Source organism: Xiphophorus hellerii, chromosome 18 (assembly GCF_003331165.1).
Source record: "Xiphophorus hellerii strain 12219 chromosome 18, Xiphophorus_hellerii-4.1, whole genome shotgun sequence".
In the NCBI taxonomy this organism is placed as follows: Eukaryota; Metazoa; Chordata; class Actinopteri; order Cyprinodontiformes; family Poeciliidae; genus Xiphophorus; species Xiphophorus hellerii.
In genome coordinates this window covers 25,543,349-25,565,433 of record NC_045689.1, presented here as the reverse complement: position 1 = coordinate 25,565,433, position 22,085 = coordinate 25,543,349, and the positions used below count along the sequence as shown (strand labels likewise).

At 39.8% G+C, this 22,085-nt stretch overlaps 1 protein-coding gene across 6 annotated transcripts in view; it reads left to right on the top strand.

The window, feature by feature from the left end:
- The window catches only part of schip1 (schwannomin interacting protein 1), a 266,812-nt gene extending 246,428 nt beyond the window's left edge, over nucleotides 1-20,384 (top strand). For 5 of the 6 annotated variants that reach the window (XM_032590746.1, XM_032590745.1, XM_032590748.1 and 2 more), the window contains 6 exons: nucleotides 8,062-8,180; nucleotides 9,174-9,291; nucleotides 11,053-11,250; nucleotides 16,171-16,294; nucleotides 17,807-17,900; nucleotides 19,433-20,384. In XM_032590746.1, the coding sequence (XP_032446637.1) occupies nucleotides 8,062-8,180; nucleotides 9,174-9,291; nucleotides 11,053-11,250; nucleotides 16,171-16,294; nucleotides 17,807-17,900; nucleotides 19,433-19,484 (705 nt within the window). In that variant the 3' untranslated portion in view covers nucleotides 19,485-20,384. Of the gene's footprint in view, nucleotides 1-877; nucleotides 1,233-8,061; nucleotides 8,181-9,173; nucleotides 9,292-11,052; nucleotides 11,251-16,170; nucleotides 16,295-17,806; nucleotides 17,901-19,432 lie in introns of those variants that run through there. The other variant, XM_032590749.1, reaches the window with a different exon arrangement.
- The last annotated feature ends 1,701 nt before the right edge of the window (nucleotides 20,385-22,085 follow it).

The following is a 22,085-nucleotide window of genomic DNA, read 5'->3' as shown; positions in this document are numbered from 1 at the left end:
AAATAAATTTGACAATCCCACATAATAAAAGTAATTAAACTGCAAAACAGAGCTAATTCTCAGCCTAATTAGGACACATTAAACATTTGCATACCCTGTTTAACTGCATGTGAATTACTCCTCTTACTTTTACTTCCCCTCGATTATAGTTTCCCGTTTCCTTGTCACGCCTCCCATGTTTTTTTGTCAGTGTAACCTGTTGACATAGTGTGATTTCTGAATCTGCAGCCATATGTTATCATTTTCCGTCTGGGCGGCTGCGGCGAATACGTGAGTCACAGGTCGCTCACATTTTTTGCAAAGATGAGGTCAGCACACACCATGGAGAGCTCGGACTGAGAATACGTCTCTGATGCAGAGCACAACCAATCCCCTTGTGTGTGAGGGAGAAAGAGAACGAGTGACGGGGTGGGTAGGGGTGTGTGTGTGCCAGACTAATGGTCCATTGAGCTCAGTCAGGGTTTATTTAGCTGGCCGGAGCTGTGGGGCTGTTGGCTTTGGAGTCCAGACGAGGCTCTATTTTTACCTCGGCAGGAAGGGAGCACACTATCCTCTCTGTTGCATGTTCACACAATTTTGCATTCATTTTGCCTCAAATATGGAAGTTTACTTGCTCTTACGGACACAAGTCTTAGGAGTGCGGGTTGGCTCAGATAGCAAGAGGTTCATGTCTCAGAAAGGTTTACAGGAGACACCGGCGTGCACTTATAAACACACGGTTGCCATCTAGAGCCCATCGCTGAAGTGTCTCTTTTTCCAGCTGCTGTCCCCATGTCAGGGAGAAAGAGAGAGAGAGAGAGAAAAAACCCCACCAGTGTTTGAGTTTCTCCTCCTCTCTGTCTGTCTCTGGACTGTGAGAGGCCAGACACCGAGCAGAGGGTGGAAGGTAGGGAGGGTCCAGCGGGGCCTTACCTTCGCCTTCCCAGTCCTGCAAGAAAAGCTTGAGTGGAGCAGTCAGAGTGGAGAGAAAAGAGGAACATGTCAGAGGAGAAGGCATCAGGGAGAGGAGAAAAGTTTCTGGCTTCAGTTTTGAATGTTGTGGGATTCTAGTAGCACACCTACTGGGCTAAAAATCTGGAGCCTGTCTGAAGAAATCCAACCTGCGTTTGGGGAGGGAAGCGCAAGAGAAGGAAGGAAGGGATGAGGTGAGGAAGGCGCTGGATAAAATGGACGGTGGAGACGATGTCATCAGTCAGGCGTCCGTCATCTACCTCAGTGACGACTACAAGGAGGTAAAGGAACAGGTTTGCTTTGGATCGTGTTCAATAATTATGAAACAGATACTCATCAGTAACTGAAAGGATTAGGATTTATTAACAGGAATTAACCATTTTCAAACAACATTCTTGAAATTTCTAAAAGCTACTCCTAGAAACTTAGTTTTTATTTTATTTAGGAGAACTGTGTTTAGTCTTAGTGTAACTTTGAAGACACATTTACATCACAGTAGCCCACAATAAAACATAAACATCATCACTGGATGTTTCTACAATCTCCTTCTGCTACAGTAATGTTTGTGAATTTCACTTTTTTTATTCCTTTAGCTTTAAATACCAATGATAAAGAAGTATGGCAGTATGGTCTGAGCATAGCCAGAGCATTACTTTGTTTATTGGTGTGCTAATTGGCTACATGCTAATTAACTTCCACTGAAAGTTGCTGTAGCAGCTGAACAGAAAATCAGGAGTTCAGGTATCTGGGATATTGATCAACATCAGTCGAAAAAGTCCCAAATCAGGACCGTAGTTTAATATAATAGTTTGATCCAATCGGACAATCTCATTAACAACCTCACATTGATCGCAAGCTGTCAAAAATGTTATGCTTCCAGCTAAGAGAAAGTTGAGCATTTCTATTTATTCCCACTGCATTATGCCAGTTTTGGATTCTCATAGTGAGATAATCTTGAGTAAAAAGGGACATTTTTATGGAATTGACAGGAAGTTTTAAAACAAAAATGAGCAAAATGAGCTAATTAGTTTTATTTCATCTAGTCCTAAAAGGACTTTGAACCGCAGGAAAAGCATTGTTGTTGTTCTTTAACCACAGGTTTTTAAACCTTGGTGGAGTATCTGTGTCATCTAGAGATCATAGTTTGTTTTTGTAATTATTAAACTTAAAAAATCTGACAGTGGTTTTGGCTTTCAATTTTTTATGCTAAGCTTAACTATCAAGGTCAGCTTCAAATTGAATGCTTTAATGGTTTGTTGTGTTTTGTGTTTTACAAAAAATTTATTTTCTGCTGTGCTTGTGCTTCTTGCCCCCATACAAACTGTTTTTGATGTGGAAAAACTGAGCTTTACAAGTAGTCGGTTTGTGCCTTATCAGTGTTTATTGAAAATACAAAGATTTTTAGAAATAATGATGCCGAGGTCACCTTCACACATTGTTTTCTTTGTATTTGGCTCTGTCCCGACTCTGATTGCAAGCTGAAAACGTTTGTGGTTGAAAGCAAATTGGGAAGCATTAGTCAGGCTCAAAACCATCCTCGAGATCACTTCGTTTTGTTTTGATGTTGTTATAGACGTCACTATCGCCACCTACTGGCACAGCATTGGACGTTTTTGATTGGAATCTTATAGATTATCACAAGAACTTGACGACGTGTCGGATCAGAAGCATGCTGAACTCTGACAGTTACAGACTGGAGTTGGACTCTCCTGCTATTGGTGACAGTCACAGAATATTTGACAAAATTATAAAAAAAATATCACGAGTAGTGCAGCCAAGACTAAAATATGGGCATTAACGAGTTTGCATATTTGGTCCAGCAGTATGACACAACCCTGTGAGTAACCGGGCTTTTATTCCTTAATCTCCCCTTTTCTTAGGAGAAACAAAACAGCATTCCTTTGCTCAGTCTTTCCCCTGAACTGTCTCATGGATAGAAGCCCCACATGTGACTCACAGACCCATTGTCATGTCTAGACCCGGTTCATGCTTCTTTTCTGCTAACATCCCTACCCCCACTGCCCCCCGCCACCATTTAGGGAGTTGTTCTTTTCTGAGCTGAGTGACAGGAGCAGTCTTGCACTGACCTGCAGCTGAACTGGAAGAGGGGGCCAAAGGTTGGGTCCCTTATCTGGGATGGAATGCTGTGCAGCCTAGAAAGACAGGTCTCAGATAACAAGAGGAGGGAGAGACGCACACAGACAGGCTGAGCAGAAGTGCTGGCGCCGCCACTTTAAGTGTGTATTGTTTTATGAATACTGTTTGGTAATTACCCTTTAAAAAAATGCTGTGAGTGAGAAAACTAGTTGAATTATTCATTACGTTTTTCACAGTTTGTTTTGAAATGTTGGTATGACACCTGGAGTGTGTTTAAGGCTGTACGGGGAACTGAACCACACCTGCTGCAGGCTCCTCCTGTTTTTTATCAGTGTTCCTAAGCATCTCACAAGAAGTGAGTTTTTTTTCCTTCTCTTTTAATGCTATGGTCTTGGATGATATATCCATGAATGTGTATTTCTTCAAATGCAGCCCCTTGAAAACATCTGTAGAGCTTCCAGAATACTCCCACACAGTCATAACACTCAAACTAAAGAGATCGTGACCTCCAATCTGTAACGCTGAGATCTCTGCAACATCTTTCTGTTACAGCTGGAGAAACATGTGAGCAAGGTATTTCTACGCCAAGACAAATACATGCGAACATTCATCATAGTGAATTCTGTCAATCACTGATTCTCAAACTTTTTTCTAAAAGTAAAAACTAAGGCTTTGAAATACCACCATATTAAAGGCATTTTTATAAATATTAATTCAACAAGACTTGTACTTTTCTTTTTTATATATATATGTGCCTTTTAAAAACCAAACAATGCTGTTTGCTTGTATATTTGCCTTTTAAATGGTTGAAAAGTTTTGACTAAAAGCAGCACAGGTTTTTGTACAACTTCTTGGGAAGCTCATACATTATTGGAAAGGTCTTGTGAGCTCCAAATACACTCTGTACATGGCACATTGCGCTTCTTTTTATACTTTAAAAGCCATTTGTGAGCTTAAATAACCTGGAATTTGTGCCGTGTGTGTGTGATTGTGTGGTAACGGTGGGCTCTTGTCCTGGGAGTCCACTGTTAGAGTTAGATCTCAGCTGCTGAAAAGCCCCCATTGTGCAGGAAACAGGAAGAGTGTTTTGTAAGGAATGTTATGAAAAATATAAAAAGAAGTCAAGTGAAAATGTGTCAGTGAAGAATTTGGAAATTGCAAGAAGAAAATAAGAAACGGAGAGAAATTTTTACATACCCAGATACAATTAACCTGAGTTAATAATCTGATGATCAAGGATTGTAAATCTAGTAGTTTTTGTGCAGGCTGCTCTTCTTTTTGGGGGAAGGGCACAAATGTTTCAATTCATCCCACATTTTAAATACAGCTTTTGAGAGAAGATTCGACGGCCTTAAATCGAGCACCGTGTCATCCAGCGCCAAGCCTGAATCAACCTCCGGGCCTGTGGCTGGATGTTTGAGGGGAGGGGAAACTGTCTTTGTCAGTGAGGGTTTTTTTCAGCAGAGGAAATTGCTTCGTGAACTTGAGGAAAAACACAAATTAGCCCACTTTTGTTCCTCGCAATCTAATTTGGATGGCTGTGGTGCCAGAGGCCGGGAAGCCAGGGGAGGCGGTTGGGGTTGTCACTCATTCTTTCTCGCATTCTCGTCTCCCACGTGCATCTTGAAAATGTAAATATAATGGATCACAGGAATTTTCCAAGCAACTGAAAACACCCTTTGGAATCATTTATGCTCAAACTGGATAATGAGGCTTTTTTTTATTTATTTATTTATTTATTTTCAATGAAAAGTGTTCACTTTTTTCTGACTTTTCACATTTAATCCCAAAGTCAAACCCGGAGAACATTATTTAAAATGTATTTGTTGCCATTTTTGTTTCTGGAGGGGAAGGGAGCTGGATTGGTCATTTGATAGTGAACGATTGTGGGGTATTTAACTGAAGCAGTGAAGCAATGTCAACAGGGTGGTCATTGTATAATGTTGAAAGGGTAGGAATTTAATTACAGTGAGCCCTCGTTTTTCGCGGGGTTTATGTTCCAAAAAGAACCTGTGAGAGGCAAAACCCGCGAAGTAGTAACCTTTATTTTTTTACAATTATTATACAATGAAATACTCCATAATACATTGAAACCAAAGAACAAAACCTTTTTACAGGCCCAAACATTTGTTTAACAAATAAAAAGTACTGTATAAACTTTTTTTTTTAATTTTTATTTTTTTACAAATAACCACTGTACTGTAAAATAATAATTTTAATCATCAATATGAACTGAGGGCTTCAAATTGCGGAGACCAGCGCCGCCCCACCGCGACCCGAGTCATTGGATTAGAACGGGAGAAAATGAAAAATGATTTTGAAAAAAAAATACAAAGTGCAGTAGGACAAATAGTGTCTCACCTGTATTTCACTGCTCCTCCTGATTCCCCTCTGTGGCGTTTTTTTCTTCTAAAGCCCGCGGTGCAGGTGTGTTTTTTCGAGAGAAGAACAGGGTTATCGGTAGCTGTTGTCGCTCTTTTTTCTTCTGGCAAAAAGATTCTTGAAATTGGCAAGCTGTTTTACGTACGTGTACATATTAAACCGCAACGTTATTGACACACAGGTAGAGAAGAAGTGGAGAGACTGTTTAGCCAATCAGAATGCAGAACACAATGCACGATGCAAATTCGTGAAGCAGCGAGACTGTGAAAGGTGAACTGCGATATAGCGAGTGTTCACTGTATACAACACGGGTAAATACTTGTTATCGGCAATTACAGCAACATTAATATCTGTTATTCGTATCGGTTAAAATTTTCGTATTTATACTGAATCCCTAGTTTAAACTAATTTTTTTTTTTTTCATGCCAAACCTATTAGCGTAAATGGTTGTTTGTAAGGTTTTAATCAAGCCAGGCTTCATTTTAGTCCTAACTCTACCCTCATTTATGAACGTAACGGAAAGCCAAGAAAGACTGAGCGAATGTTTCTCTTCCAGATTTTAGCTTTGCTCGAAGCCACTGTTCAGCACAAACACTGTTAGCTTTCCAGTTGTCGATTTGAGTTATTCCTGTGTAGAGAAGCGAGTTTGACCTCCGTTTTACCATGCAGGCCTTTGCTGGGCCTCTGAGGCAAACCACTGGTAACCTTCAAGGATGTTCATCTTCATTAGCCGGGCAATCTTTTACACGGAAACACAAAGGAGCAGCAGCAGTCAGGTCCACTCTTCGATCCAGCGGTGTGTATGTGCCGAGAGTGTGTTTTCGACTCTCTTGTGGAGTGGGATTATGGTAATTTTGTCCTTGGAGATAGAACCGCCTGACAACGCCTGCGTTCATTTGTCAGGAGAGGTAAACAATGAGGATGGAGGGAAGGAGCTGAGGGACGGAGTGGGAGAAAAGAAAAAGGTGTGATAAACAACTTGATGAGCAATGAGCAGGATGATGGTTTGATGCGGCCGTAGGCTGGTGGAGTGAGGTGGGATACGGGGGGAGAGGCTGGGCGTGATGATGAGTCAGTTTCTGAGACAACAGATGTGACTGAATCATAAAGAACTGGAAGGTGAGGAAAAGATATAAGGAACAGCTCGTAATCTTTGTCACTATGGTGATAGCATATCAGACAAACACAAGTCCTGGGTGAGGCGTGGGTTGGTTTGAGATTCTCAAACAGACATTCCGCTCATAGCTTTTCAAAAACGGCTTACATTCTTAAGAGTGAACGCTGGCTCTCGTTATGTTTTCACACCATAACTATACACCTGCTGCTTTTTTTTGTAAAGAAGGGCTGGAAGATAGGAGCTTTTTTTCTACTATCCATCTGGCAGTGTGCTCAGCAACAGGTAGGGTAGGGTCAGCACTGTGTTACCATGTGCTCCATACAAAACTTTTGTCACTTCCTGTTACATCTCATTAGAAAGACTTCAGACCAACCAGTATTTGTGGTTTGCCGTTTGTTGTTCTGACATTAACAAGTAAAGTTTTGGAGAAGCTTCTTCCTTTGAAAAGTGCGAACATCGTCGTGCACGTTTAGCTCGGGCTTCACATTCGTTTCGTGCAGAGTTTGCTGAATGATCTGCACCGCTCACACACACACTTTCAGCAGAGCAAACACATCTTGGCAGCAGATTCAAGGCAGGGCAGCGGCAAATAATAATCCAAGCAGGCGGGACAGACGGCCGGTTGTGCAGTTCAGCGCCATCTTGGCTTTAGATCAACCAAAATAAAATAAAATCATGGAAATTTACATCGACTTTCAATGCCAACCTTTAAGGGTGCATAATGTGCACCTTAATAAATAGAACCAGAAAATAAATTTAAAAATTGACAAACCAATGAAGGTTACCAATCTGTTTGTACACTAAGTCCATGTTACTCTCACTCCTTTGCTGCAGTTGCAGTTGCACCTTTTTCTGTCGTGTCAGGTAGATATTTATTTCAAGTTTGCTTGAAACAGGAGTTTGTTTGTTGGCTCAACCTTAATGCCAGCTTGCTTATTCGTGATCTTCTTACATCTGTTTAAGACCAAAGAACTATGCTGCTAAACACAAAACCATGGCCTTTCTGGCCATGAGAAGATTAATAATGAGGGCACAAGATTGTTTTTGACAAGATAGCAAAGTTCGTGTTAATTATTTTTGTAGTTCTGGGATTTTTGCAGCTTTAATGAAGACATGAAATGCTTTTGCTCTGTCATATGTGGATCTAATCATGTGGGAAGCTCTTTTTCATTGCAGTTTAGTAAAACAACAGCCCCACCTGGTGGTCATCTGAAGGAATAAAATGCACGTTCCCTTTTTTTTATTTCTTCAGCTGACTCCACACTTTGTATCACTTTGACGTTGAACCCTTTACTGCGAATTAGGACAAGGCTGCTTTGCTTAATGTGCTCACAGAAGTGATTTGCTCTGGAAGAAAATACTTAGGATAACAGTGTGTACATGCAGCTGGAACATATTTTAAAGTCCTGAGGATGATTCCTAAACTCTGTCTCTTTTTGAAGTTTCTCATCTTAAAACTAGATTACAAGTTGTCAGATCAATGACCTTAAATTATGCATTTTGTCCTCTTGCAGGCCCAGAAGAATGAGAGGGAGTCAATCAGGCAGAAGTTGGCTCTGGGCAGTTTCTTTGACGATGGCCCGGGCATCTACACGAGCTGCAGCAAGAGCGGCAAACCCAGCCTGTCCTCACGGTGAGACCTTTGAGGTTTTACTCTGCTCAGCGGCCATATGATTAATTATTGAAAAACACTATGTGTTTTTATTTATTTTTTTAAGAAATTACTGGCTCTGGTTTGGCAGTCGTGACTTTCAGGAACAGAATCAATCAGAAAAGGTTGACTCTAAAAGTTCAGATTTGTTGTCACACATCAGTGAGCCGACATAAAGCAGAGCGTGTCGGCGTGAGTAACTCTGATCAGCCATTGTGGTTCTCACTTCCTTGAACACACCTACTTGCACACACACACAACGCTGCCACCTCTGACACCGAGCCTTACTGGAATCCAGTCTCCAGTAAACACTCCTGTGCACGGCTTTTTCTTGCTCTTTGAATCATGTGGATTTCTCGCAACTGTTTGTTAGTGTAGACGAATAACAGGAAACTCATGACCGTACTGTAAATGACACATTATTCTGGCCTTTGAAGAAATAGCAAAAATATTTGAGCCCAGAGAAGTCTAGGTAATTGAAGCTGTCCTTTGAAACAACAGTCAGCCACTCGGGTCCTGTTTTAAGCGGACCTGTATGGATCTTTACCGTGTAATCAATCGGCCCCTGCTTGTAATTACTGCAACAAATAAGCAGATTATTGATCAGCAGTGGGGCGGATCTGCGCCCTAATGATATCCTGCCCTTCCGCGACACAAACGGCACCCGTCCCTCCCCACCAACACCGCCTCGCCTCTGGATGTGAGCGGATTGTATCGGACCTACTGGGGGCCTCCTGAATCGATCTGCATTGGAGACAACAAGAGGGATGATTAAAAACACAAGCCCTGTTTAATTGTAACCAGTCTGCACTATTGGTCCAATAAAAGGAGCAGCTACTGGGGTTTTTTCTCTCTCTCTCATGTTCTGAATGCTGTTATTATTATTGGGGCAAAGAACTAGACTGAACTCATCAAACACTGTTTGTATTTCATGGGTCGTTCTCTGCTCGTCTCTCTCCTTGTGTTCCCCTGCAGGCTGCAGAGCGGCATGAACCTGCAGATCTGTTTTGTCAATGACAGCGGCAGCGACAAGGACAGCGATGCGGATGACAGCAAGACGGAGACCAGCCTGGACACACCGTTGTCCCCCATGGTACGCACATGGACTGCACACAGCACCGCGCAAAAGTCCTCCCAGCCTTCAAGCATTTTCACATATTGTAATATTATCACCCGTGTGTTTAAAGGATCTTTTGATAGCTTGAAGGAAAAGTGTTGCATAATTGTGAAGTTAAAGAAAAATGATACATGGCTTTCAGTGGTGGGTACTCCTTTCTAAGAAGTTAGTTGTGCTAGCCTTATTCCATTAATCATAAACATTAGTTGCACCAACATGGTATTTAGCTGAAGCTAATGCTAAGGCTCCAAATTCAACCATGTTGCTACCCATCATGTCTCAGTGACCCAACATGTGCAACAATATAGTAATTTGTCCTCAAAGGAGTCAAATTTGTAATTTCACACCCACCTGTAAGGTCTGCATTTTTGATTTTGCCTAATCGGCCACGGTAGGGTTTGGGTCAGACAGACGGGAGGACATCAGTAGATTTAAAACTGTTTACTCCGTCGTTCTACAGCGATGCATTCTGGGTAGAGAATAAATGTTGTTTGCTGCGCCGCATCACGAGCGGAGAACGCGAGGAGTGTCTGTTGGGATTGTTGTTATAAAAGAATATTCTGGAAGGACGTGACAAACTTTATCATCAATAAATGTTTAAAAATTATATTCACTAATAAAAAGGCTATTTCTAATGGAAAAATTTGATCTTAGTGATACTTTATGTTGCCAACATTTGCATAATTTAGGTAAAATGTCAAATTCACACCTTCAAACATCTGCAACAAAAACTTGATTTCCAGATTCTAAGGTCTGTTATCCAAAGGACTCTATTCTAGTATCCTTCAAATCGACTTTAAATCCTAAAACTATTCAAATTATATCTGCCTTTCAAAGACTACAACACTGAAGCATCAATTTAATTTTCACATTATTATTTACATGTTCTGTAATTCATATATATTTTTGAATCTCTGTTAATATCTTGTTCATTTTGTCCATGTTTCATTTTGTTCCTTCATGCCTTGTGTTTGAAATAAAGTTATTGGGAAAAACAGCAAACACCCACTTTGAAATAAGAGCGTCAATATAAACGTCTAACCAAAACTTCCACACAGATGGCAAACTTTATATGGTACTTTAGAAAATTAATTCAGGGGAAGCGAAATGCGCTAAACTTCTTTTCAAAGTTAGCAAACGGTACTGCTATTAGTGCAAGAGTGGATTAGTGGAAATGTGCTCACCACTGATGGCTGTGAAAAAGTTGAAGGTGCAATACTTTCACAACTATTGTATTCTGACGTTATTTTTCAGAGTCCAAAAATAGGATTACTGCTTTGAGGTGTCATCGACAGTCTGAAAGTAGCAAAGATCAGATTGTGTGAAAAGAAACTTAGACAAAGTCAGAATGAAAGCTGTGAAATAGGCAAGATATTTACTATGAATCAGAGCTATAACGGGCACTCTGCTTGCTTCATGGTAACGCTTGCTGAAATTCTTTGTTGCTCGTTCACCAGATAAGATTTTAAAAAAGGAATTGCTTGAAAGGACCGTAAAACATGGGTTTCACTTCACTTTTTGTTTGCCCCAATGTAACTGATGAAGCTTGAGAAATTATTTTTACATTCAAGTTCAGAATTTCACAGTCAAATGACAGGAATGCATTACGTTTCAACTTTTCTCCTTATAGTCTCACTCTCTCTGTCTCTCTCATGTTTTCCCACACACTCTTTCACTTCCCATTCACCTTCTCTTTCACTTTTGCTTTCCCTCCGTCCTGCATGTTTTCCTTCGCAGTCCAAGCAGAGCTCCTCCTACTCGGACAGGGACACCACGGAGGACGACTCAGAGTCCCTGGAGGACATGGACTTTTTGAGTCGGCAGAAGAAGCTGCAGGCGGAGGCGAAGTTAGCCCTGGCGATGGCCAAGCCCATGGCCAAGATGCAGGTGGAGGTGGAGAAACAGAACCGCAAAAAGTCGCCAGTGGCCGACCTGGTCAGTAACAAAAAACATAAAAGGTTTTACGGTGACGGAAAAGATGGATCTTTGATCCTGGCCTCTTAAAAATGATACAAAAACATGTGATTTGTGTAAAACTATTAATCAAAATCAGATTACATGTATGGAATAAGTGGTGTCATTTCAATATTTGTTTGATATAGCCTAACTTACTGCTTTATATAGATCAAAAGACATTATAAATACAGCAAAGTACACTAATCTTTCTGCATAATAGAAAAAAATGCATCATATCAGATTCATCATCTTGCTAATTTTCATTGTACATAAAATTAAATTAATGCTCATATATATATATTATATATATATATATATATAATATATATATATTAATATATATATATTAATTATATGTTAATATATATATATATATTTAATATATATATATATATATATATATATATATATATATATATATACAGTACCGTATATACATACTGTATATACAGTGAACCCTCGCTATAACGTGGTTCACCTTTCAAGGCCTCACTTCTTCGCAGAGTTTTTTGTGCAGTTTTTTTTCCACAGTGCATTGTGTTCTGCGCCCTGATTGGCTAAACAGTCTCCGCGCTTCTTCACATTTGCCTAATAAGTCCTAACTTAACGAACGTTTACCTCACTTCGATGTCACGACTTGTAACATCACCAGTACTAGTTGACACGACAGAGGAGGTACAACTTGGCCTGTAGCACATTTCTGAAAACTTCTCTCCACTTTCCTGAGACGTGTGATCCATTCTAGTTTGCAACCTCTACACTTTGTTTATTGTAGCCATGCATCACGTCAATATCTGACAAAATTACGCTTTTCGTACCCTGGTTGATTCACTTCCAAACCAGTACATGGAAACATCGAATTTGCATTTTCCTTTTGTCTTTTTTGCTGCCTTTCGAAGGTTGACTCAAAATTCACATGACAATTGTTGAACCACAGCTAGTGTGTCAGAAAGCACTAGGTCAGAATGTCAGCTGACTTACAGAGTACAAAACATATATTTTGCACCCAAAGGACAAGACAAAGTCAATAATAAGACAAACTGGACGGACGAGCTTCTCAACAGACAGCTGTGAGAGCTGACTTCTGTTTATCTAAAACTTGTAGCTGCAGACATCAGGCAACCTTCAAAGTGGTTCAAATGGTTAATGGTCTGCACTTGTTCAGGACGTTATCAAGTCAGAGGACTCCAAAGCTCTTCATCAGTCATTCGTACACATATTTGCACGCTTCTGTCACACTGACAGATACAAGTTGGCTTTCTTCAGTATGACCTAGTGGTCATACTGCAGCACCAGCAGGGAAGGTTGGTTTCAAGGAAACACAACCTTGGCCAGGTTGTGGCCAAGGTGACCAAGCAGGGGTTCAAACTAGCAACCCTCTGCCACCCTCAACAGAAAGGAAGCCAGTGTTACCCACAAAGCTCATATGAATAAATTAAAGACATAACATAACCCCTCATTTCAGTCATAAGACTTCAGAAACCAAAGTTCAACACAGTCATACAACTTTAGCCCTTAAAATAAAATTTCCCTTTTAACAGGTGCCAAATCTGAATGAGAGAGTTTAAGATGAAGGTCTAAACTTAACAGTAGTCACAAAAAACAGCTGCTTCATAATGTTTTATTTTATGTTTTTTATTAGAGGGCATACTTTTGGGACAAATTCAAAGCATTTGTTTTCTTCTATCTGATTGTAGAAATTGTACAATTCTAAGCTGATTAGATCACCTGGACGTATTTGATCAGATACAGTCTTTGACCTGACATATTTTTGTGTGAGATTTTTCAATGGTTTGCAGCTCCTCAAAATGGCACTCAGTCTCTTTACATCAATTTTACATCAACCTTAAGACGCCACATTTTATTGACACATTCCATCTCACACTTTAACCCAGGCGCTGGGTAAAATATCATCCGGTCAAAGTCGTGCTGAAATTCTTTTATTCCCTCTTCGTCCCACCCCATTTAGAGAAAGGAAGGTGACTACGACCCCTCTTCTCTTTATTTCCTGCATTTTGATCTGCCTCCTCCTCTGGAGAGCATTCACCGAAAGACTCCACACACACACACACCACGTACAGTGTCACGCCGGGGCATGCAATATTTCCCAGAGCCGATTTATTTATTCAGAGGAGAGCAGGGTCCATCTATAATTCATACGCCGGAAAGCATTGGTTCGGTTGTTCGGGGATGTAGTTGTGCTCCGCAGTCAGAGGACATCACTGTCACATCCGAACGAATCACTCGGTGAATGTTGAGGCGTTTTAAAGCTGCAGCTGCCTGCTGTTTCTTTCTTTTCTTTTCTTTTCTTTTTACAGCAGTAGGGGTTGATAGGTATTTTCTTAACCTACAAACAAAAGAACCACAGACAATGTTTATTAGTTTTCAACCAAGCTTTTGCAGAAGGAGAAGACACAGCAAACCGCTTCTCCAAGCTGCTCACCGTGAAAACTGAAAACCTTCAGTTAGAGCTTGTCTTTTATTAGCAGGGAAGGAAGTGATTAAAAAAAAAAAGGAAAAGCAAGTTTTGTCCTTGCACACAGTTTTCTTTCTCACGAGGGCGAGGGAACATTCTGCTGTTAGAGATAAACATGCTGCAGAGACACTCTGTGAGTGTGGGAAGGCACAAGTTTCAACATAGCATCGGTTCACACACACACTAGAAAGCTAAAACCTTTAAATGAAAAACAAACTAGTAATGTAAAACTACTAATGTAAGAGTGATAACGACACACAATAATTCTAACAGAAGTCTTTTAAATCAATGCTTTCACGTGGCAGGTTGATCTGAGAAAAAGCACTTAAAAAAAAAAAGACTGAGTCAAGTTAAAATTCCTGCTGGAAAATTTGTGGATGTTTACATGACCCAAACAACAAGGTTTAGGAATCACCCTCTCCTCTAGTCTACTACCTTAATTTTCCCAGTTTTATTATGGCCAGCCTGGATTTCCCTGTCTTCTTCTCAGTGACAAGTAATGAGTGTGTCAACTATAATTGCTTGCGTGCTGAGACCTTGGGTTTTCCTAAACATACAAAAAAAAAACAATCACTGATAGAAAACGAGAGAATATAACCAAAAGAAGAAGAAAAAAAGTATCAGAATCCTTACTAGAACTTCTTCTATAAACCCAGCTTCATTCAGAAATGAGCAAACTTCCTCAGTATAACCCCTGTGGTATCGAGCTCTGAAAGGGTTATTTTCAATTAGCGGTATGGTTAGTCCAACCACAGAAACTAACACTCAGCAGCCGAGTCAACACTGACACCGCCATGTTTCACATATCCCACTCACTCTGGACTTGCAGCTCTCCTGACGTCGCACAGCTTCCTGAAACTGAAACTGTTACGTTGTGCCTCGTGTAAAAGTGACTCCAGCGATATTTGTGAAAGTGAGACTTCAGAGAAGCGCTTGTGCACAAAGGGAGATGCATGGAGCTTTCCCCCCCTCGCTGTCTGTGCTTTTAAAATCCTTTCAGTAAATGCTCTGCTTTGTTTGTTTGCTTTGACTTTGTTATATTTTCATTTTTAACCCTGTTTGCATTAGTGTTGATTGATTTGATTTACTTTATTCAACAGACCTCATGGTCCACAAAGAGATGATAAACAACAACACGTCATACAAAGAATAAAAAGACAAAATAAAATAAAAATAAAAAAGAATCTTATAAAAGGCTTGCATACCAATGTTTCCACAGAGCCGATTGGTATCTTAGCCAATCCAATTCCTAGATTTCCTTAGAAGGCTGTACAAGAAAATCGAGAAATTAATTGAAAAGGCATCATAGACTGACAATCTTTTCGGCTTTTACTTTAAAGCTGCAGTGTGTAACTTTTATGAAGAATTTGTTTTTTATGTATACATTTGTTAAAACAGTTGCTACTTTGTGATAGTATAATATAAGACAGATAATCTATGAAAACATGGAGCTAATCTCCCTGTGGTCCTGCTGCAATATTCACAAATATGGAGGAGAATCTTAGCGCTGTCAATCACCTTTGTATATGTGCTTCTCTCACTTCCTCTCTGCTACACAGATTTCCATGAATGCAATCTTTGCTGTGGCTAGTTAGCACAGTCACTGGCCATGCTAAGCATGTAGCCACCGATGATGGTGCAAAATCAATCTCCCTGTAAGAGTTAAGTAGTTTCTCCGCCATTGGCCCATTCAGCGGCGCATACACGAGATTGATTGACAGCACTAAGACCTTCTTCCTGACTGATAGGTTGTTTTTCACCCGGAGCATTCAATTTTTGTAGACCACAATAGTAGCACCAGGAGGAAGCGGAGGAGCTCCATTTTTTTTTTTGCACAGTTTATCTGTCTAACACTGTACTGTCATGACATGGCGACACTTTTAAAAATTATGTAAAAACATATATTTTTTTTATAAAAGTCACATACTGCAACTTTAACAATATTCATGTAACAAGACTCCTTTTAACTTATTCTACATTCGTTTTTTTGTTTTTCATTTCATTAACTTTCACATCACGAACTGTTTTCTTCACACACACATACAACCTGTAAATTTTATCTGCCATTATTTATCTATAATCCATTCCCTAACATTCTTATATATTCTGTATAATCTGTATAATCTGTGCATATAGCTCCCATATTTATATTTATACACAATATCTATATCTCTTGCTATAACCCCTTATAGTCCATACATACATAGTCTTGTACATCTGTAAATAAATATTTCTATCTCGTAGAGCACTTCTGGATAGATGCAAACTACATCTCGTTGCTTGTACTTGTGACAGTGCAATGACAATAAAGTTGAATTCTATTCTATTCTATATTTGCAATAATTAAGCTGGTTTAAACAAAATATTGTTTCGAGAGAAAACAAAAAGCCTAATGAATGATTTTTTTTTTCCCCTTCCATCAGCTTCCACACATGCCTCATATCAGCGAGTGTCTGATGAAAAGAAGCCTGAAACCCACCGACTTGAGAGACATGACTCTGGGGCAGCTTCAGGTTATAGTCAACGACCTGCATTCCCAGATTGAAAGTAAGTGAACACACACCAAGTCGCTGACCTCTGCTTTCACTGGCAGAAATGAGCAAGAAGAGAAATGGGGGAAATACCAGCACAAACACACTGACCCCTAACCCCTCCTCGGTAGATGTGAAAGTACTCAACTATATATTAGTCACTTTGGAGCTGTACAGTACCAGTCAGCAGCTTCCCCTGAGCGCTTACTGTTACCGCTCTGTGTACCTCTTTGATCCTGGTATCCATAGATGAATAATCTAGCATTTTAACATCAAACCCTTTCAAAAATCCCCAAGAGTCCCAAATCACACAAAAAAAGTTCTCGTCTACAAAAGCAGCTTTCCCCTTTTTAGACCTCTTCAACGTTTTATTGGTTTATTTTCTGGGGAAAGCAGCTAAGACATGTGATGCCACTGATGTGTCACGTGTCAGCTTTTGACAAACTGTTTTTGTTTTTAAAAACATTGTTTAAAGTAAGGTAAATGTCCCAGGGTTCCTGCAGACCATTAAAAGTAATAAAAGCTTTTGACGAACTGTTTTCGTTGTTAAAAACATTGTTTAAAGTAAGGTAAATGTCCCAGGGTTCCTGCAGACCATTAAAAGTAATAAAAGCTTTTGACAAACTGTTTTTGTTGTTAAAAACATTGTTTAAAGTAAGGTAAATGTCCCAGGGATCCTGCAGACCATTAAAAGTAATAAAAAATACCATAAAAATACATTTTAGGTCTAAAAGTGTTATTATATACATTCACATGTAACATTCTGGGACCTAACTGACATTTAGTTACTTCTGATGTATTCACTGGATTTTTTTTTTCATTGCTTTGAAAAATTAGTTAACATCATCTTTTTAGTCTATGATTAGTTATTAACAATGTGAATGTTGTTGTGCTATAGCTAAACTAGAAGAAACCCCATCAAACATGGAGACAAACAGGCGTGTCGTCAAAGGAAAAGTATCCTTGGAAACTGAGGCTATTCTGCTCCTATATCTGACTTAATTCACTCTCGACAGATTTGTCTTTACACTAATGTATTTAACATGACTAGAAATAGAGTTTATGTTTTGAAGCGGACTTGGACCTAATAGAGAATCAGTGGAGGAGGCTAAATATTTGGGTGGTGGTGTTTATTTTATCGATCTACACAGTTCTCCTTCAAAAAGGAATCAATTGTGATTAATTAATTAAATGGAGAACTAACATTAGAAAATGTTTGGCACTTCAGTCGTCACCTGTTGCCTGTTATGAAGCTACTGCAGAAAATCTTTAACGTTAGGAAACCCAAGCTAAAAAAAAATCTCCAATTTAAGTTGATAAACTTATGTGTACTTAACTTATAAAATAACGAGTGAATAAATTTACCTCTTGATAAGTGTTTAATGTAACTTTCTAGTCCATTGTCCTGTTTCACCATTTCATCCACATTCATAACTAGTAAAGAAGATTTGTGACTATTTCTAAATCATACACTTCAAAATTACTGCTTTTGACAAATGTGTGTGTGTCTCCATGCATATCACTGCAGGTCTGAATGAGGAGCTTGTACAGTTGCTACTGATTCGGGATGAGCTGCACATGGAGCAAGACGCCATGCTGGTTGACATTGAGGACCTCACCAGGTGACAACACATTAAATGGGACTTTTTTTTTACTGATAAATAAACTGTAAAAATCCACTTTTTTTCTATAAGTTTTGTCATTCACATACAGGTTTGATTAGGTCTGGCCTTTTAAACAGAGGAGCCACTTAAGTAGACGTCCAGTTATCAGTTTGAAACCTGAAGCTCAGCCGTACCTGGATTATGCAGCAGGGTAAAAATCAAAAGCACATCAATAGAATCGCATTTGAATCGCTTTCAAAAGTACAAAACAAATTAAGGTTTTTACGTGGCCTATTCAAAGTCAGAACTTAAGAGAGTTGAGATGCTGTGGCGTGACCTTAAACGGGTCAAAAACCCTCCTGGGGCATAATTACAACAAATGACTCATTGCCAGTTAGTGCAATAATTTTCTTGATCGATTTGTCACCATTGGTTAAAAAGAAAAAAAACTGTTATATAATAATTATAGACTTATTACAACATTTCTCATTTGATAACTTCATTAACTCTGACTTGTTAAGTCTGTGGAGTTCCCCTGACTCTACACTATCATCTTTACTACAGTAGTGGAGCAGGATTGTATTTCATCAAAGCAAAATCCAGTTCCTGCATTCTGTGTTTTTTTAATTTTACGACTAAGGTGTTTCCCAGTTAAAGCACATTAAACGCTTCAGTTGGTGAAGCTTGTGATTGATCCAGTTAGGTTTGGTTTCAGGTTAAAAACACGTTTGCATCTGATGTCACCGGTGTTCTCGTCTCGGTTGGTTATCCCGTCTTGGAAAACACAAACCAATAAAAAAAAAAAAAACTTTTTCCAATCTTTCCACGTTTGTTTATTTTTTCATTTTTATGTCATCAAACAATATCTCAATCAAGAACACTGACCAGTTTAAAGCTTTGGTCATATTTTTGTTACTTTCATTCTCATAAACGTCTCACATTATCCTAAGAAACTGATGACTTTAGACAGAGGTTACTTTTAAACATGAAATTGAATTGAAACAAAATGTTTTTCATCATCCAGTCCAAGGTCGTTTCCAGACCAGGTTTTAGGTGGTCGGTTTCAGCCAACATGTCACCTTCAGAATATTCATTTCCCTGCAGAATGTTCCTTTTAAAGCACCACAAGTTTGAAATAGTTTAAAAACAAATACTTGCATAGCAAGTGACATACATACATTTTTAGCATAAAAGTCTTTAAAGTAGCCTCCTCTAGCTTTAACAGTAGCATAGTATCGTTCTGCCGTCAAGCTATTTTTTTATTGCCGCTTTTTCAGCAATCCTTTGACAACATGAATTTTATTTTTATGCACTAGTTTTTGTTTTCTGCTGTTTTTATGGAATTATATCCCAATGTCGTACTGTGTGTAGTGACAATGTCTTTGAAAAGCACGGTATAAGATAAATAGTCCATTATTTTGTTCGTCCGTTCATAAAAGTTCAGCTTGTTGTATCTTTTGCCATTTTTTTTTTATGCTTTTCAACAACAACAACAAAAAAGGAAAGTACATTTTACTAAAAATCTTTGACTTCTGCTTTCTTCTTCCCAGGCATGCTGAGAGCCAGCAGAAACATTTGGCCGAGAGGACCCTATCCAAATAAGACGCCCGTCCTTTCCCTGTCCCTGCTCCCGTCTGTTTCCCTTCCGCCGAGATGAAACCTTTCCTCCCTGGATCACTTCCTCTGCACCCCGTGTCTATCCAAAACCGCCCCGCCTGCCCCAAGTATTTTCGCTCCTTCCTCCTTCTCTTCCTCTACCCTTCTACCAACTCACTGACTTCACTGGTAGCAACAGCACAGAAGAAGAAAAAAAAAAAAGAAGAAAAAAAAAAACACTCTCTTTTAACTGCTTCTTCCCGGCACCGAAGGATGGAGCGGCGCGTCCGACTTCCTGGGAGAAGAGGAGAACCGATTGTGTGTCGTCATAGATTCTGTCCCCCAGCTTCCTGTGCAGTAGTCGGCCTTGCTTTGCTACTGTTTCTTTTCGACTTTCTACAGTTGCCACTAAATTATACCTGTTCAGATGCAAAAAATAAATAAATAAATAAAAATTTTAAAAAAAGTGTGGAAAAAATCAAATGATAGTTCAAACTTTAGTAGAAAGTCAGTCATGAAAAGAAAAAAAAAAAAAAGGAAAAACACTGTATGACAAGAAAACTGAAAACGAATTTCTTCAGAACATTTTTAAGTTGGACTCAAAAGGTTGAACCGTTTTTATTCTGCACAAATGGTAGTTTTCAACTGAGAAGCGTTTGTCCGAAGGTGCTAAAAAGAGTGTAAAGGAAACATGCCTGCTTTGTAGTGGAGTTGTAGACTGGTAACACGTTCACTCTGAATTGCTCTATCAGCATTTTGTGAATGTTGAATCTTTCTGACATGAGTCATTTCCAATGAATAGGTGTGTTTAATATCATTTTCATCCTGCTGTCTTCAGATGCTTTATTTGAGGGAAAAAACGTTTATGTACAGAAATGTAAAATAAAGAATAAACTTGGTTTCGTATTTGTTGGCCTGTGCAGTTCGTCGCCCCGTCAGCCGAGCCGAGCGTTCAGCTTCCTCTTTCTAAGAAATGTGATATTACGTACCGTGACTCAGCTGCTGCTTTTCTTCGTCTTACTTTTCACTATGTCATTTATTGAGGCAAGCTGTTTTTTTTCCTCCTTCTTCTTCTACGTCTTTTTCTCATGGTGACTGCAAGTTAATTTGGGCAACCCCTTTTAAGGTCATTATGAGGAATTTTTCTCTCAACCAAATGACCACCGGTGATCTTAAAATGTATAACATAAAGTTCACTTGTGGTGAGGCACCAAACCATACTGAGATAAATCTGTATGACTTGAATGTTTCGTGATGAATAAAAAGGTTTTAGTTTTTTTTTTTTTTTTTTTTAGGTAAATCACTTTCTCCTGGTGGGTCGTACACCTGAACACATCCTGTAACTCATACCGGGACCGTGGGTTTCAGTGTTCGACAGTCCTGTGGTCAACGTGTACAAAGAGCAGGAAACTCCTGCAGCCACACGCAGAAAACTAGTTTCAAAGAAATGCGTTTCCCTTCAAACACTCTGTGAGGTGTGCGTATGCGTGGATTGTTCACAAAGCGGCCTAAATCCGAGTTAGTGAACACTTTCCCCCTCGCCGAGATAGTCCATCCTGCCCTTACAGGTGTGGCGTGTCAGGATGCTGACTGGACAGCAGGATTAGCGCCACAATGAGGCCTCTCTGAAATCTGCAGCTTTGTCACACAGCACAATGCCACAGACGTTGCAGGTTTTGAGGGAGAGCGCAATTATCATGTTCACAACCACAGACCATGTGTGACCACACCTCCACCTGGTCACCTGAAAGACCGTCTGAGGATGGCCACCTTGACATCGGCTTCCACAATCGGTTTGCAAAACCAGACAGTACCTTTACAAAATGTCAGAAACAGTCTTGGGGAAGCTCATTTGGATTTTCGTCATCCTCATAGGAGTCCTGACTTGAACGCACTTTGTCATTATAACCGATTTGATATGGAAAACGCTCAGGTTTGATTGAGTCTGGCACATTGGAGAGGTGTTCTCTATGCAGAGGGGTCCCGGTTTTCACTGCTCAGGCTGCAGACAGTGTGTGTGGCGTTGTGTGGGTGATGCTGATGTTATAAATGGAGTGACCCATGGTGGTGGATGACAATGATATGCTACCAACAATGAACACAGGTGTATTTTATTGACGGCATTTTGAACACACCAAGATACCCCGTTAGTTTGACCTTCACCTCATGTTGCCGCATGATGATGTACGACCCAGGATCTGGACACAGCTACTGGAAGCTGATAACATCCCAGTTCATATTTGGGATGCTCTGGATCGGTGTGTTCTACTTCCTGCCAACATCCAGCAACTTCCCAAAGTCATTGGAGACGAGTGGACCAACATCCCACAGGCCACAATCAACAACCTGTCAATAGGCCAAGATGTTGTACCGCATGAGGCAAATGGTGGAAACACCAAATACTGACGGGTTTTCTTACCCTCCCAAATTCCCCACCACCCAGAATAAAAGCAAAACTGCAGAATTCAGAGTTTCCTTTTATCGTGACTAACCTAACGCACGTCTGTCATGCTGTCTAGTCTAATCAGCATCTCGATATACCACACCTGTGAGGTGGGATGGATTTTCTCCGCAACGGAAAAGTGTTCACTAGCACAGATTTGTGAA